Consider the following 17,926-nt stretch of genomic DNA (forward strand, 5'->3'; position numbering starts at 1 on the left):
GAGTAAATCGACTGGCAGGCCAGATTGGGACCCTGAAACAGACTTTGGACATGCCTAGTGTATGTGCACATTCTGAACAAGACCCATATGTGTAGTCATAGATTAGTGCATGAACCAGCCACATGCTCATTGTAGCCATGGTAACAGGGTCATGGCACTCCAGTGACATTTTCAACACAACTTTACATTCTCCTTAACCTTTGGTAACTGAAATAAAAAGATAATTATCTTTTGTTTGATCCTTAACAGTATTCAGCAATCACCCTTTGTGAGCCAAATCAATTAACAGCCAACTGGCCTGCTGACCAGTGTCATTCCCACACATTTCCTGTCTGACCTCTTCCTGTTATCCTTTCCTCTTCCTCTATTGGAAGCCTTTTTCAGCAGCGGAAAGAGAGGAATGAAATGGGCATGTTTCCCCATTTGCTTCTAGTAAAACATTAAGAAATATTTTTATTACAGGCAAGCCAAATCTTCTCTCCTGTAAAGGTTTCCTATTTAATTTTACTATATTTTAAAACTTGGCTAATAAGTATCTTGAAGCCAAAGCAAACGACAGCGATTCAGCACAGCCTTTTTTTTGTGTGAGGCTTACAGCTTTAGGGGAACATTTCCAGCATAGTGTGCAGGAAATTGGGCGTGCAGTTCCAATTAATCCGAGGAAACAAGTATCGTGTTTTTTAAAAGTAGCATTATATATATATATATATATATATATATATATATATATATATATGTGTGTGTGTGTGTGTGTGTGTGCGTGTGTGTGTGTGTGAGAAATATTCATAATATTTACAATGAGAAATCCACCACACCCATTATGCAATTCCTCTTTAGAATATGGGAGCTTAGTCCTCCCCTGTCAGGCTTCAAGGAATCCGCTCCCTCCCACTGTGGCAGCCAAGAAGCAAATAAACAAGAAGAATTTCTTATCAAATTATTTATTCACTATGCACAGAGAGAGACGAAGGAAAGCAGTCTCCCCTAGATAATGCCGTTGCTCTGAGTAAAGTCCCACCCCCTCCATCTCTCCTATTCTACGTCATCCCTGCGGCGGCTAAGCTGAGCTTTCTGCCTCTGAGCTTTCTGTTCTATCACCCTTAATGCCTGCCAGGTCCTGGGACAGAGGGGGTCAGGAATGCTTTCCAAGGACACTGAGTCTGTCAGCTGTCTCTCCCCTGGTGCTTCTTCTTCTTCCTGTTGTTCCTCTTCCAGTATTTCCCAGCTTCTGCCCCCGGCAGCCTCTGAACTATGCCCTTCTGCAAACCGCTGTTCTAAATCTATACTGTCCTCCTCTTCTCAGGAAGGTTCAGGAGAAGGTGGGGGGCAGACCCCACCATTCCTCCTCAGTTCAGCCCCTGACACCCCTCCTCGCAAGGACTGTTTCAGTTATAATAAGCTACATTAATTATTTTTATTAAAAAGAATGCTGGAATTCATAGAATTATGTGAAGCAATAGTCCAAGCCCTCTCCCATTCCCAGCCAAGTTGCAAGGTAAGAACATCTGGATATATGTACATCACCACTCCGATATTCAGCTTACATAATGCTGTATAAAAACACATTTACAGTGCAATCCTATAAATGCTGTGTCCAGGACTGCACTGTAAACAGTGCATTGTTGGCTTGTTCTCATAGTTCTTTTCCCTGAAACAAACCACAAGTGATGGCTCACACATAACCACTGGGGCGATTTGAGTAGCATGAACCAGCAGACCTGCCTGGTTCCCAGTAAACCATGGTTTGTTTCCTTTATTAGCATTACATTCAACCAAGGCCAGTGACATTAAGCCTATTAAACTACATGGGGATCACGTTCACCAACATCTGCGAGTCCCCAGTTCTCCTGTATCCTTCCCCAGTTTTAAATGTGCATCATCACATTAATAACCACATCACAACATAATTAAAATACCTGAGATATAAACTGGAACGATAATGACAAAACAGTTCAAGGCTGCAATCCTGTGCACGCTTGCCCAGGGAGAAAGCCCAACAGAAGACCATAAGTGGGACTGACTTCCGTGTAAACACACACATATTGCACTCTTAGTAGTTCCCAGCCAGTTTCTTAAATGTTCTAGGTAAGCCAAAAATAAGCCACAGGCAGATTCTGATGACTTAAATACCAGTTTAGGTGAAAGCAAAATAAATATCACTCAGCATCCTGTGATGCTATAGCAAAGTAATGATACAATTTAATAATCTCCTTAAAATGCTTCAAAGGCAAGGAGCTAGCAATTATAGGGAACAGAAGTGGCATAAAGCACAAAACAACTAACATTCCTGGGGGGAGGAGCTGCATTAATAAAGGTCACATCCACACCCTACATTTAAAACACACGGCTTCCCCCTGAAGAATCTTGGCACATCTTAATAAAATGGAGACTTACCTTTCGCAAGCTCTGACAGTCCATGCAGCAATTATCCACAAGGAGATACTAAAAACCAAGAGTACAGTTCCTGGACATATTGTCATTAAAGTCTTCATAACAAAACGAGTATTGAAGTTTATCTTATTTAGTGCTCCAATGCTTCTGGATGAGGCATCAGTGAAAAGTTTGCTATGCAAAAGCATAACTCTGGCAATAAGATATAGTCTTAAGAACATTGGTATGGATAAAATTATATCCACATCAGCTATTGTTGTAGATGGCGTATAGGAAAAGGCAAGCCGAGCTGTCCATGTGAATGTATAGTTGCCAGGGATAGGATGTATAGCACACACCAAGATTTCCAGGCAGATGAAGAAAATGCGCTCATAAGTCATGGCTATTCTCCAATCATCTGCTCCATTGTCCACCATGAACAGCTGAAAGAGAATTGCAGAAGACTGACTTTAGCGAAATATTTGAAGAGATGTATAAAGAACATCAGTCATATTCTGAAAAAATAATTCATTTGAAAACATTAAAAACGTGATGTTTTCTTCCTTATTTTTTACTTCAGGCATTATTCAGAATCTCTCTCACACACAGCTCCATCTAATGTTGAAATGAAATCCGTATATATGTTGTTGGGGTAACGAAGTTCCTTATGTTAGTCACTCAAACGCTAATAACAGATACAACTTAAGACACATTTACTTTACTGCTTTGTAAATAGCTGGCCTAATCATTAGTTCTTCACCACAAATGAACAGTGAATAAGGTGAACAATTAAAAACAGGTTAGTTATGAGGGAGATATTGGAGTGACTGGTTGGGTGGTGAATCCATATGTATTGGTAGATGTATGGGAGAATAATGGAGTGAACGGCGTTGGCTGAGAAAGTATTGCATGATTTGTGTAGATGTAAGACAGAATTTAGGTGTGATATGTTAGTGGGGTGAGTGTTGTATATCTTGAGTCAGGCTGAAGATGGAAGGGATCCCTGGCTCTTACAATATTTTCAAAATCCGCTGCTATGTTTTTGATTTTGAAGGGCAATCGTACTGTTTTATACTGAACTGCATTTCTGTTTTGTACTCTGTTGGAGTTTTTATGGTTTGTTTTAGAAATATAATTGTCAGGCTGCTGCCAGAGACTCCCAGGGCTGGTTGCCCAGGAACATACAAAGACAAGGAATGTTCTTACCGTCTGCTTTTTCCCCAGTATTTACAGAGAGGGGCTGTAGAACCCAGCCTCTTGGATAATGGCGTTGTCCCAAGTGAATCTCCACCCCCACCCCCCGCGTCTCCCACTTCCTCATTCATCATCCTCATCACCTCCTCTACGGATGCTGGTACGTGCCCTCTGTCTTTGAGCTTTTTGTTCTCCTACTTTCAAGGCTCGCCGGGTTCTGGGAGGGGGGGTCTGGAATGCTTTCTAAAGACACTGCATACGTCAGCTGTTGCCCCCCTGGTGCTTCCTCTTCCTCCTCCTCTCCCATTATTTCCCCTCATCTGCCTTTGAGCTGTGACCTCCCTCAAACCCCTGTTATAAATCTAAACTGTCTTCCTCTTCTCTAGAAGGGCTGTGACCTCCCTCAAACCCCTGTTATAAATCTAAACTGTCTTCCTCTTCTCTAGAAGGGTCAGGCAGGGGAGGTGGTCTCCACCATTCCTCCTCTGCACAGTCCCTGACAATAATACAAACATACTGTATCATATTTCTTATTTTGAAAACTGCCTAGAGCCTGTCTTAGTTTAAGCAGTATATAGGGCAGTATACAACTAACCTGTCCCATCAGCACAAGGTTTTCTGCTTGCACAATGAGACTTTGCTCCCTCTCCTCCTCCATGTGCTCCACAACCCCCCCAAATCTACTCCAGAGTGTTGTGAGAATGCCCAGAACAGATCTGGGGAAGGGATGGAGAGATGAGATGGGACTGTGGTGCAAACAGAAATCCTTGCGCTGATGGAACGTTCACTTAGTGCTATGTCGGATTCCAGCCATATAAAAAAAATTAATGTACAGCAAACATTTTCGTAAACTGAGCATTTTTACATGAATATCCCCATGGCCCAGAAGCACTATGGATTAGAAAAATCCCAACAGAAGCATGGCTCAAGTTATCATTATTGTGTTTCTATGGAATTATAGCTAACTGGTTGCTGTTGGGTCTGACTTTAATACATGATGTCTACTTCTGCCATCAATAATCTTCCTCACCTTTTCAGGCTTCTTGGTAGACAATCCCACCATTAAACCGGAAGGATACTACAGCTCCTCACATGACTGAGTATCTTCAGAAAGTATGTGTTTGAAAATGTCACCAGCATCAGAATTTCCCTCGTTGTGGAAATTTTTATTAGAATAAATGTGTGCCAAGTAGGGAGCAAGATCACACTCACAGTCTTTGCTCCTGCCACCTAGAGAAATCTCCCTATCTATAATTGAAAAATTCATCAGTATAACAAATAACCATAGGCTAGCCAACAGTTCTCACATGGTGCTCTTGTATTGGATGAACGGATGTGAGAGAACATCCTTTGCATCCTTTGCGATGTCTCTTACCTCTGCCAGTTTGTTACCTATGTCTAAAGAGGTAATAATAATAATAATAATAATAATAATAATAATAATAATGGAGAAATCAATCATGTGAACCCCAACTGCAATCTGAAGTGGTAGAGTTGTGCTTTCCATCTTAGTAAGACCCAGGACTTAGTTTTAAAAGTTGCATGGAAATAAATGGCCCAAGTTCATACAACATACATTAAAATTTAATCTTGAAAATTACTCAAGGAAAAGAGTTATTTAACTGTTCGGTAAAGAAAATTAAAATTTTAACATCGTTAAGCTTGGTAGAGAATATGATTCATGAGAATAAAGCCATTTATATTTTATTAGAAAAAGAACTCCATCATTTTTCTTAATAGTCCAGATACAATGTGCAAGTTCCCTCTATTAGTGTGAATATGGTGCCTTACACAGGAGGGATCAACAATTAAGGGGAGGTTTCTCTCAACTGTGCTCTGCTGAAGGTAGGTCTCTACCAGGACAGAAGGCGCAGATTGTTGTCAAGCTACCAGAGGTGGGAAAACCACTGGTGATAGCCTGACCAGGGCCGAGGGAGATCAGAGTATTCCAAAGAAAATGGAAACGGAAGCTGCAGTTTGCATGTTCACCTGTGGTCAGGAACGGAAATCAGCAAAGCAAACATTATGGGGTATATGTTCACATCCTACTGCTGTTGTTTTTATGTCTGCGGATGATGTATCATTAATGAGCTTTATTTGTGCTTTTTTGAAATCAAAGTTAGTTATGTAAATAGTTACATAACTTATGTAACTTCCATTAAATAGCAGAGAGCAAGACGAATAATGGAGTTCTTGGCAGAAACCAAATTGCAGTGGAATGGAAACAACACAACCTTCTTGCATTCCCAATAGGGCACCAAAACAAATTGTTTCAGGGGTGGAGCAGGGCTGGCAATGGATGGGCTGGATCCAAACCAAATTGTTTCTGTCAGGATCCCAAATTAGGGTGCAGCTCATGCAGCAAAAAGGGAAATTGACTAACCCCAGTCCACCTTCAACCTCAGTTACCCATTGATGAGAATGTTAATGAACTACTTTGTAAGGTAGCAATACTGTTATCTCATTCTGTGGTAACTAAAGGGTCACAGAAATAAATAACATGGAAATAACTTACAAGCCAAAGGCCAAAAAGCCACACACCAGAAGTCCTATCCAAATATTCCATGCCTACTTATTCTAGATAAGATCCCCTGAGATTTCCATTCAAACATCAGTTATTTTAAGATGATAGTACTCATATCAAGATGCCTTAAACTAGATACAAGGAATCTTGATGAGAGAGATGGATATTCATAAATATATACCTGAGTCATTCAGATACATTCACCTGGCGATTCTGGGCCTTTCCTAAACAGTACTGTGCTTATCTCTAATGACTTGCAAATCACAACATGATACAACTTGGATATATAAAATAAGAGTGGGGCATAGGGCCACAATATTTTTGAACAGTTAAAAAACACTAAAGATGTACCACAGATATGCATTAATCAAAAAGCAAAATATTGTGCTAGGACTCACCTTCAGGAATCCTGATCAATGCAAAAGCATCAGTTTGAATGTCCATATTGTTACCACAGACATATCATATAACCTCTCCTAGGCAAGCTTATCTAATCTAAATGCTTCTTTATTCTGAACATGTCTTCCATATTCTAAAACACCCTTGGCACATGACATCCTGCCCAGTGCCAACTCTCCAGAGCTGTTTTTCTAATTGGGATAAAATGAATGAACCACAAGAAGATTGGCTTGTGGGGAGGAAAGAGGTTTCACTATAATTACATTTTGTACACATTGTTCTCACGGCAGGTTCTGGGTGGGGAAAAGGACAGATGAAAATGAAGTTTTAGGCTAATGTTCACACTTGGATCCTTGTTACCTGGTTCAAAGTTTTCATTTCATTTAAACTACAAGACATTTCATGACTTTTCATACTGCTCAGTCATGAGGTTTTATAACAAGAAACCTTTTCACGTTCCTTTCTATATAGACTTCGAAGCTGTCTCATATCTACCAAGTTCTCCTTCAGTGAAATATCTATCTAACAAGTTTCCTGACTTAAATTGCTTGATGTTTCTCATCTACATTTTGCGTGAGTAAAAACTCAATATATCCCTCATTTTCTATGGAATTATGTAAAGGGTTTCAAATGTAGGAATATATTTTTGAATAAATCAATCTTACATGAACTGAAGATGAAATGTAGCAAATTACATGAGATTTTGGTTTTCTACATTGTAAGTACAGAGCACCCAAAAACCAGAGCACCATAGACAGAACAAATGAAGATATAATTTACAATTTGCACATTAAATGTGCTATAGAAATGATAACATGCTATTTGGTGCAGCCGAATTATTTCTGGAAGTGTAAAACAAAGGTTTCTAGACAGTGTTAAGGCTATGCATCTACGCTGGTCCTTATATCAAATTATTGCTCCCTTTAAAGAATGCTGTAGGAAGTTTTAATTTTTTCATATCAGGATGATCAGAATGCATTACCTGTTAGTAGGTGCTGAACCTGTGATTCCGAATTAAAAGTGAATGAAGTTGCTGTGAACTCTTTGACATCCTAAAGCCCTGCTCAAATTTCTCTTCTGCTTGTAACAGGACACTATCGGTATTCTCCATTTCCTGTCCTGAACTGTAGTATAATATTAATGTGTAGCATTCAACACTATCAGTCCGCTTCAGATTCCTCCCTTTCAACATGTCCAATGCAGCTCAAGAGGGGGACAAAAATGTCCTTAGAAGTTGGTTGTTCTTTTTCATGTGGGTCTTTGACTACCAATCACAGGAGGATGCTAAAGTATTGGCTATGCTATGCTTCATCACTGCACTAACTCAAGCAGTTACAAGTTCCTCTGCTGCCTCTGTCACTTGAATACAGTTTATAGAAAACATTCTGGTCTCTGTGCAACCAATCTACTGTCCATAAGCATGCACTTGCATGACCGACTAGCTGACCACAGATGGTGCAGCCAGCCATTTCTGCAATTACCTATCCATTCTGATTGTAGGAATCGCCATTGGTTATATCCATTGTCAGTGAGTTCCCTTGATGTGGTGATGTTTATATAAATGGGTACCTGCGCATGCTGAGGTTCGACTGCAAACCAGTTGTTAAAAACCGAGTGGATTAATTTAATGGAGAGATGCTGTTAATATACACTCATAGGCTTTCCAGACACAGAAATGTCTGCCATTCTCCTCATTGAATGCTTGCCCCTTAAAGCCCGGATGTTGTAGAAACTGAACTGATAAACCCCTATCACTTGTTTTCTTTCCAGGTCATTTATCCCTCTACTGAAACGAATTTATTTTTTTTAATACTTTCAATACAATATCTTTCTATAATGCAATTCTCACCTTGGGAAGACAGGTTCTATTATGATATAGAACCATTTTGCATAGGGAACCATATAAGTGTAGCTTAATAGAATTGTCATTAAGAAATAGTTGCCATCATAAATAATTTATGATGCCAATATTTTAAAGAGTTATCAGAAGCCTATATGCTGGATAGGACAATTTTGGCTCCAGGGTGGAAGAGAAATGGGTACAAAGGGTAGTGGGCCAGCATAAAGCAGAGCAACTGGATTCTGAACTTTCGTTTTGTTTCTTTTAAGAATTCACTGCCTAGTTAACTTATATTAGAATGGTATACATGTATATTCAGAAGTGAGTAACTTTATGCTTCATGGAGCTTATTCCAACCCAAATTAAAGTGGGTACAGGAGTGCAGTAATCAGGCCAAATTAAGATTGGTTGAAGTCTTGGAGCTATACTAATTTGCAAAGAAGAACCCCAAAACATGGCCCATCATAGTACAAAGATGCCAAATTTGACATCTACAACATAACGTCTCCTTTTGCAGCTGAGAATTAGCAATTGATCCAAGGCAACAAGTGAACAAAACAATGATTAGTACATTAAGTTCAAAATGTGAAACTGCAAATAGAGTATTTTTGTTGTTTATCAGCCCTGGCAAACTGATTTGTGGATGTCTTTTGCTGTTAAATATCAGGAGTAGACTCTAACTATCAAGCGTGGTGGGAGGGGGATGCCTGCTTTCCTAGTTTTGGGTGTGTTTTCATATCTAACACTTCATCAACTCATTTTGTCTGTCAATGTTACCTTACATTTATACAGTTACAGATGTTCACTTATATAAAAATGTATTATCAAGTTCCACAAATGTTTCGTTTGCATGGCTTAAGGTTAGTATTAGGGGAGAGCAGGGCTCCTGAATCTTTAACAGCCCCGTGACAGGCAGAAATTAAACAGGGTAAGGCATTGCTAGAATGAAAATTCAGTTAGGGGGAAAGCTTTGCCTGTAGGCATTTTGTCTATCATCATATTATTACTTGTGTGCGGTCCCTGTTCACTTCTGAGCCCTCTCTGACACCTGCAAGACATGGCACAAATGTGCATATCACAAAGAGTATGCAAATTTTATGCAAATTGGTGTCTTCTTCTGCGAGTGTAGAAGAGGGCCCGAGCAATATACTGCGTACTGGGCCTATAAAATTCTGCTGGGACCCCTTTTTGGCTGTAATAGAAATATTCAACACTCTCAAGAGTTACGTATGTGTGTGAAAATCTGGGAGCATTTTAGCTAGATGAGCTTTTGTAAGTTATAGATACTTGCTAAATAGACCAGACTGGGTTTTACTCATGTTGGTTCCATGCACAACTTGCCAGAGGAAACCCACGCATTACAATCTTAATAATTTCTTCATTTTAATATTTAATAACACACTGCATGTAACAGGTAATCCAATTATAATTCAATACAAGCCCAGGGCTTCATGAAGTTGGAGTAAACAATGTAGTTGGATGAAACTCCTCAAGTTTCAACATTTGAAGCCTTCTGTAAGGTGAGCAAGCAGAGAAACCAGGTATTATTCTACGTTAACCCACTGATTTGAGGACAAAGGGCAAATAGCATCATACAGATGCCCCTTTCTGCTGATCTGTTCCTCAGCTGCACCAACAATGTATAGTATGCCAAGAGTGTTCAGAGCTGTTTAAGAAGCTTACAGCTCAGCTCAATTATAGGTGCAGCCAGCTTGCCTTCTGTGCTTTGAGATGACACTACAGATTTTTCTCCATTGCTGCTGAGGACTAAACTATTTATCTTAAACTAGGAAATAATACTAATTCTCAGAGATATCAGAATATGGCACTGAGGTGACAGAAGAAGCACTGAGAACAGATTACGTCTGCAGACTGTGCTGTCACTGAATGGATTTGCTGATTTAAAAAAAATATAGCTTTGAGCCACACACAAAAACTGTACTCGCAACTACCACTTTCTGCAGAACAAAACTCAGGACTACTTTGCCATTTGTTCATGTAGATCCACATTTTTGAAATCCTGTTCTAAATGGCATGCTGTCTTCTTAGGAGCCAGTGTGGTGTAGTGGTTAAGAGCGGAAGTCTCATAATCTGGGGAACAGGCTTCGCGTCTCCGCTCCTCCACATGCAGCTGCTAGGTGACCTTGGGCCAGTCACACTTCTTTGAAGTCTCTCAGCCCCACTCACCTCACAGAGTGTTTGTTGTGGGGGAGGAAGGGAAAGGAGATGGTTAGCCGCTTTGAGACTCCTTAAAAAAGGGAGTGAAAGGCGGGATATCAAATCCAAACTCTTCTTCTTCTTCTTCTGATCCATCCAGCACAGAAATTTTTTTTCCTCTGTCTCCATTGTGGATAATGCGTGCTGATCATTACATGTTTTCTGCATTTGTTCCTGCACTGGGTTCCATATCATGCCTCTGTCTTCTTTCTCCTGCCTCCCAGCTTAAGAAAATCTCTTCTGTCTCACAGTGACAGACTCTAGAAGTATACTTGCTTTGAATGCAACCTTTATTATATTAGATGTCTGAGGAAATAAGAAACAGTGTTTACTTTCCAACAAGTAATCTTTACTAAGGCTGTTAGGGAAACTAGCATGCTTGTATACAGGGAAGTGTAGTGGTCAGGTAAGCTACTGATATAAGAATAAAATATTGTGACACCTCAAACACTAAGGGCAATATCCAACTGCTGCCCTTGCACAAGGGCAAAGACTTTTGATCCATCTGCTCATGGAAGAGGAAGGCAATATTTGCCATCTACCCCTGCCCAGCAGTCCCCACCAACACACTGCAAATCTGTGGGAGTGAGAAGTGGCAAAATGTCAAAGACTGGGTGTTAGGAGGCACTAATTGGATATCCTCCTAACCCTAACAAATTTATTATGGCATAATAAAATGTGTGCCCAAAGGGATAATAAAGTCTTTAAGGTAAGGTTACCAGATTTTTTTCAAAGAATCCGGGGACACATTTCTTTGAAAAGACAAAAAAAGAGTTATTTTAAAAAGTTATTTTTTTAAAAAAATAAGTAATATCTTCTCTTCTGTGGTCTCCTCTGTCGTGCGGCCTTCCTCTGTGCCCCGGCCTGCTCTCTTGGAGTGCTAGCCGCCATGGAGTAGGCTTGGGTCGGGCCTGGGCTTGGCCATGTGCCCTTGTCCTCCCGGTGCTCTCCTACCTCTTCTCAGCAGTGGCAGCAGCGCGACAAGGTCAGGGCTCCCCTCTTTTATCTCCTTCCTCTTTCTCTCTTCTCCTTCTCCTCTCTTCCTTCTCCCTACGTCAGCTCCAGGGTTTTCCTGGCCCCGGAGCACCGCTGGGCAGTCAGCCGGGTGTTCTCGCTCCTGGTTCGATTTGGGTCACGGGGGGGGGGGGGGCTGGTCAGCGGTTCCCCCAGTTGACACGCCAGGCGTCCCTGATTCCCCCTTGGTAGTGGCGGCAGCGGCAGCAGTCTCAGTAGCCCGGAGCCAGCCTGGTAGCGCAGTTGGCTCTGGCTGGCTTCAGGAGCTGCCCGCTGCCGTGGCACCCGCCATTTTGTCTTGCCGGAAGTCCTTATATGATGTGTCTTGTGCCGTTGAACCAATCATGCAACATTCATTCCCTACTAATAAATCTGCAACACTTAAAATATAAATACGGGGGCATTAAATGAAATCTGGGAACATTCCAGGGACAGATTTTGTCCGGGGACAGATTTGTGAATCCGGGGACCGTCCCCGGGGAATGGGGACGTCTGGTAACCATACTTTAAAGTGCCACAGAACTGTTGTTTTGCTAAAACAAACTAACCCAGCTACCCTTCAGGAGACAGATAGTAGTTAAAGATTATTGACTATCACCGGGGCAGTGACCCCAAAAAAGGCATTTTCTGCCACTGCCTGTGAACCCTAGAATGCCCTTCCCTCTTCCATACACCCACCAGTTGCTTCAAACATCTTGTAATGATATATCTTCTTGCCTAGGTTTTTCCTGGTCCTTAATTCCCCTTATTCCAAGTCTGAGACCTAACATGCAATGTAGAATATTTTTATATACTGTCACATGTTCTAGCAAGAAAACTCCCACTGGTGGATATGTTAGGCTGTAAAGGACTTGGGTTGTTGTAACAATCTAAACAACTTCTATATGTAAACCAACATCTACCATCTTGGACAATAATGGGCTATCATGGACAATCAGAAGGCAAGCAAGTTGAAAATGGACCCAGTTATGACTGAAATAATAATGATTGATAAGTACAACCCAAGAAGGGTAGAGAAATACAATAATATGCAATCTTCTAGATCTATTGCTCTGTTCGAACTTCAGATCGCCAATGGTCCTCCTGTTCATCAACTTCCCCTTCTGATATTATACTTTTTATGGGAGTTATACATGAGCAGGTCAAAAGAAGTACATTTCACCAATGCACCAGAACTTGTTGCACCAGTGACAGTGTTGCCTTCCAGGGATAATGCCAATTTTTACCCAAAAAAAGAGCAATAAATAGCCCAAGGCATGTACTGTAAAAGGTTTCTTTTCACTAGAAATGCCTGCCTCATTCTACCAATTTTATATATTACAGCAAGATGCTGAAAGGTGGGAATTAATATTCAAGCTTTGCTGAAGGATGCAATTTGTAATTTAAACATGCCAAATTATTCTGACAGCAAAGTTGTGTTTTATGTTTCACTTCAAGATCTTTGGCAGCCCATCTGACCAAATATGAAGTCCCATTTGGCAGTATTTGTTACACTACAAATCCAAGCAAGTATCTGTCCAACATTTTTTTGAAAATCTGCAAGGAAGGAAATTCTATAACCCCACTAAGCAGCTTATTTCACTGCTTAACTGCTCTTACATGATATTTTTTAAAATTACCCAAAATATAACTTCCTGTAAATTAAGCCTACTCCTTCTTGTCCTGTTCACAAGTGATGCAATGAACAATTGTATTTTTATCCACTCATATATTTCACAATATTTGAAGTTTGCCAACATAACTGCTAATCTTTTAGCACACCAGATTTGATGACATGCAAAATACCATTCAGCTGAATAATCTGTTTATTTTAAACAAGAGGCACATTCTACAAAGACAGAAGGACTATGAAGTCTCACCCCAAAAAATGATTGTTAAGTAAGTTCTACAGGAGCCAGAAGAACAATATCAAGACTAAAAATAAAACCTCAGTCTGTTCTGCCTTCACAATTCAAAAATATATACAGAAGCTAGGTGTGGCTTTGTCTGCTTTTGTGCTGACCAATGATGACAAACTCTAAAACTTTACTTTTATAGAATGGTAAAATTCAAATGATGCCTTTCTTCTAGCAATCCTATTGTATAAGGTTTTACAAATGTGACATGAATATAAATCTTCAAAACATCTGCTGCTAACAATAACTTGGAAACAAACTAATAATGAACTGTTTATTGTCTGTTTTAACATAGATATTGTTTCTGAGTAAACAAGCTATTCTATAAAAGGACATTTATGTTTCTTAATAAATCTGCCAATTTTCCAATGGTGAGAAGTTCAGTTTGCAGTTGAAAAGTTATCTAGCTTATTCTGTAGTTTTGATACAAACAGGAGAAGAATATGACTTGTATTCTAAATCACCATTCTGTGATCAGTTGACCTTTCCATGTATTTATTACATTTGTAATAATACTTCTGATCCACCAAATCAACAGCAGCACTAAACCATTATAAAACACAGAAAGGTTTTGCTTGTTTAAAGACCTCTTCAATGAGCTGAACTCTTTCCACGAACAGAAGAGCAAAAACTCCAAGCGTTTGTATTTGCTCAGTTAAACAAATCCTAACACTGGTTGGAGAGAAGTGGAATACAAAAAGGTTGTGGAGCCACCACCACAACTGAACCTATGCTCCTCACACCAGCCAGGACAGAAGGGAAGGGAGTAAAATCCATGTGCTTTTTGCTGCACGAGCTTTTAGGCCAGACCAAGAGGTACAAGTCATGCCCCTTTGTGGGTGTTAGCCATTAGATTTTTTGTGGGTGTTAGCCAGTAGATACTCTGCAACTGCAGTGGGGCCTCCATAGAAGCAAAGCCCCCTATCCAATCCACTGGTGGAAGCATCCAGGTAAGGGTTTAGGATTTCTGCCTTAGATAGAGTAGGAGGGAGTCTAGAATATTACCGTATTTTTCACTCTATAAGACGCACCAGACCACAAGACGCACCTAGTTTTTGGAGGAGGAAAACAAGAAAAAAAATATTCTGAATCCCAGAAGCCAGAACAGCAAGAGGGATCGCTGTGCAGTGAAAGCAGTGATCCCTCTTCCTGTTCTGGCTTCTGGGATAGCTGTGCAGCCTGCATTCGCTCCATAAGATGCACACACATTTCCCCTTACTTTTTAGGAGGGAAAAAAGTGAGTCTTATAGAGCAAAAAATACGGTATTTCAGGAATAATGGGACAGCAAGAGAAACCACTTGAGAGAGCAAGAGACCCTGAGACTGCTGACGGTAGCAAACTTGGTGGAGCAAATGTTACAGGCAATGAAGTGTCAGGGTATGAAAGCAGAAAGATAAAGTGAGTGGCTAAGGTAAGGGAAACCTTTGAAGGAAGGATGAGTAGCCTGCTCTGTGTCTTGAACAGGGACTGTTGTTGTTTTTTATATTAAGACCACTTATCTCTCTTACTGTGGACTAAACCATACCCTTTAGCTCAGCATTACACTTTTGAGAAATTGCAATCCATTTCTTCGTTGAAGAACAGCATCAAGAGCTGACAATTTGAAGAGAACAAGCAACAGCAAGGGAGCTTAACCCTTCCATCATTTCTCTCCCCCCCCCCATCCAGAAGCTCTCAGAAACTTATGGAAACTCTCACAAAATGAGACAGCAAGGGAAGTTGCAGGCGGGGGTGGAGTCAGCACCTTTCTCCCTATTGTGTCCACACCCTAAATATTCTACAATTAAAACTAAAAACCATAAGAGAATAAAACAGTCTGTATCATCTGGTGACAACATCTTGTGCAGAAGATACCTGCTATTTAAAAGTGTGTCCATGGGAACATGCACAGCAAGGAATCAAGAAACATAAGTCTCTCTTCACAGCGAGTTTTACTGCATGTAATTTGAAATTACATATCTGCAGAAGTCAATGGCACTGAAATCAATCCATTCTGGATCTGTTTCCATGTTATTTGCAATTGTAACCACCAATATGCAAGGTTTTTGGTTCTTCATCTAACATGGAGTGTCTCAAATTCCTAGCAGGATGGTTACAGCAACTGGCAGTGCAATATGTAGAATGGGGTGTGTGAGTAGGCAATTGATTCAGAGGACAACATCAAAGGAAGATAACAGGAGGGCTGAGCAAATCCTGATTTTCAAAAAAAACCAACCTTTTCATTCAAAGAGTCAGGACCTTAGGGAGGAAAACTAAAACCTGGTTTCTGATGTGTCATTAGCAGAATTATAGTTGTAATAACCTAAATGTGACATTTTCATTGAAGCTGATGGAGCACTGCAGACATAAGTGAAAGGGATGCAAATGTAAGGGATTGAATATACCTTGATCCTTTAAAGGTAATTGTTTTAAATGTGAATTAGGCTTGCCTTGGGAATAACGGTCACCATCAAACCCCACAAGAACAAAGGCTCCTAGTAGAAATTCAGCAATATTAAAGAGAAGAGAGTACACGTATCGCACACTGTGTAATTTCTTATCTGTGGGACAGAGAAGAAACCTAAGATTTATGGGCAGAAATGCTTATGAGGCAATAGCATCTAATGCTAAAGTGTGCTAGATTTCCCCCTCGGTTGTGGCTGCTCTCCTTTATTTAAGTGCTCTTTCACTGCCAACCTTTTTGGAGCCATGGGCACATTTCCAAACCAGATGAACTGTTGGCAGCACCAACACCAACCACACACTGCAGCCTATTATATTGGCTACAATTGAATGCTACTTCCAAGACTCATTTTGGGGGGGGGGGGTTGGGGTGGACACCAGGGAAAGCCTCTGCCCATGCAACTATGTGTGTGGTGTTAGTCAGTGGCATAGCAAGGTCAGGTGGTAGCCGGTGTGGAAATTTTTTTGTCACTCCTCCCACTCCTGCATTGCAATTGAAATCTGTCAAAGAGAGCCATGCAGGTGATCCCAATGCAGATCCCACCTTCCCCCATCGTCCCTCCACCCCCCTCTGTCAAAGAGAGATGCACAGGCGATCCCAATGCAGATCGCATCTTCCCACCTCCCTCCACCCCCGTCAAAGAAAGCCACGCAGGCGATGCTGTTGCTGGTCCTGATACGGCTCCTTCTCACCTCCCTCTTCTCCTCTCCACCCCTACACCACCTCTCTGTCTCTCCCCTCAAACCAGCTGGGCTGTGGAGCTCTCCTAGACGCCACTTCTCCTCCCCATCCCCAAACCAGCGCGCCTTGGCCCTTAAATGAAAGGTGAAAGCAGGCAACCACAGCCTCTCCCGCCTCCGTGCCCTTCTCGGGAGTCCATGTCAGCCCCAGAAGGACCCTGCCTTGCCCCATCAGCAGCACAGCTTTGACTACGGCCACACAGACACGCACGCACGCACTACCTGAGCGAGGGCAGGACATGGACAGGCAGGGGGAGAAGGGTCTGACCAACCACGCATGCGCCCGGCCACAGAGGTGGGAAGGGGACGCATCGGCGTTGCAATGCAACTCAACCCCGCTCGGTTCCACTACACAGACAGGATCGAGTTCAGCCGGCATTTTGTCACCCCCCTTATGATGGCACCCGAGGCGGATGCACCCCCCCAGCACCCCCTTCCTACGCCCCTGATGTTAGTGACCCCTGATGACCTACAAGTGCCTAATTTCTGCCAAGCATGAGGTCTGCAGACCTCCCCTTTCAGGATTTCTCTCTCTAAGAATCACATAAGTTCTAAAACAATGTGATACGTAAATCTGATGACAAATTTCACTGTCTTTATCTCACTGCGTTTATTTCCAATGACTTGCAAGACACAACATGATGCGACTTGGATTTATAAAATAAGAGGGAGGGATAGTGTCACATTAAGCAGTTAAAAGCCACTGGAGATGCATCACAGATATGCATTAATAATAATAAAAACACTGTTCTATGACACAGAAATTCAGGAATCCTGATTAATGCAAACTAGGCAGGTAAACTAGGTAGGCAAACTAAGGTTCGGGGCCGGATGTAGCCCAATCGCCTTCTAAATCCGGCCTGCAGTTGGTCCGTGAATCAGTGTGTTTTTATATGAGTAGAATGTGTGCTTTTATTTAAAATGCATCTCTGGGTTATTTGTGGGGCACAGGAATTTGTTCTCCCACCCCCACAAAAAAATATATAGTCCAGACAAGGTCTAAGGGACAATGGACCAGCCCCCTGCTGAAAAAGTTTGCTTACCCCTGACCTAGATCTTCAGTCTGAGTGTTAGGCTTGAGCTTTATTTTGTATTCTCCACAGTATACCAAACTCTGGGTACACAGGCCATTCAGTGAAGCACGAGGATAGCTATTTAAGAGCTCTGTAACATCATTATTTGTTGTAAGAACTATTTTAAGTACAGCCCGGTGTTTATGAGGTTCTATGAAAGAAAATGGAGGTACAAAGAGCATGGGGCTGGCTTACTTAACATGCTCATTTTGGAAT

General features: G+C 41.4%; 1 protein-coding gene across 2 annotated transcripts in view; it reads right to left on the reverse strand.

Annotated features, from left to right (window-relative positions):
- Nucleotides 1-17,926, reverse strand: part of KCNN2 (potassium calcium-activated channel subfamily N member 2) — a 99,494-nt gene that overhangs the window by 71,450 nt on the left and 10,118 nt on the right. For both annotated transcript variants that reach the window (XM_083464483.1, XM_083464482.1), the window contains one exon: nt 2,395-2,813. In XM_083464483.1, the coding sequence (XP_083320609.1) occupies nt 2,395-2,813 (419 nt within the window). The remainder of the gene's footprint in view (nt 1-2,394; nt 2,814-17,926) is intronic.

The sequence above is a fragment of the Podarcis liolepis genome, assembly GCF_965112155.1.
Source record: "Podarcis liolepis genome assembly, chromosome: 11".
Taxonomy (NCBI): domain Eukaryota; kingdom Metazoa; phylum Chordata; class Lepidosauria; order Squamata; family Lacertidae; genus Podarcis; species Podarcis liolepis.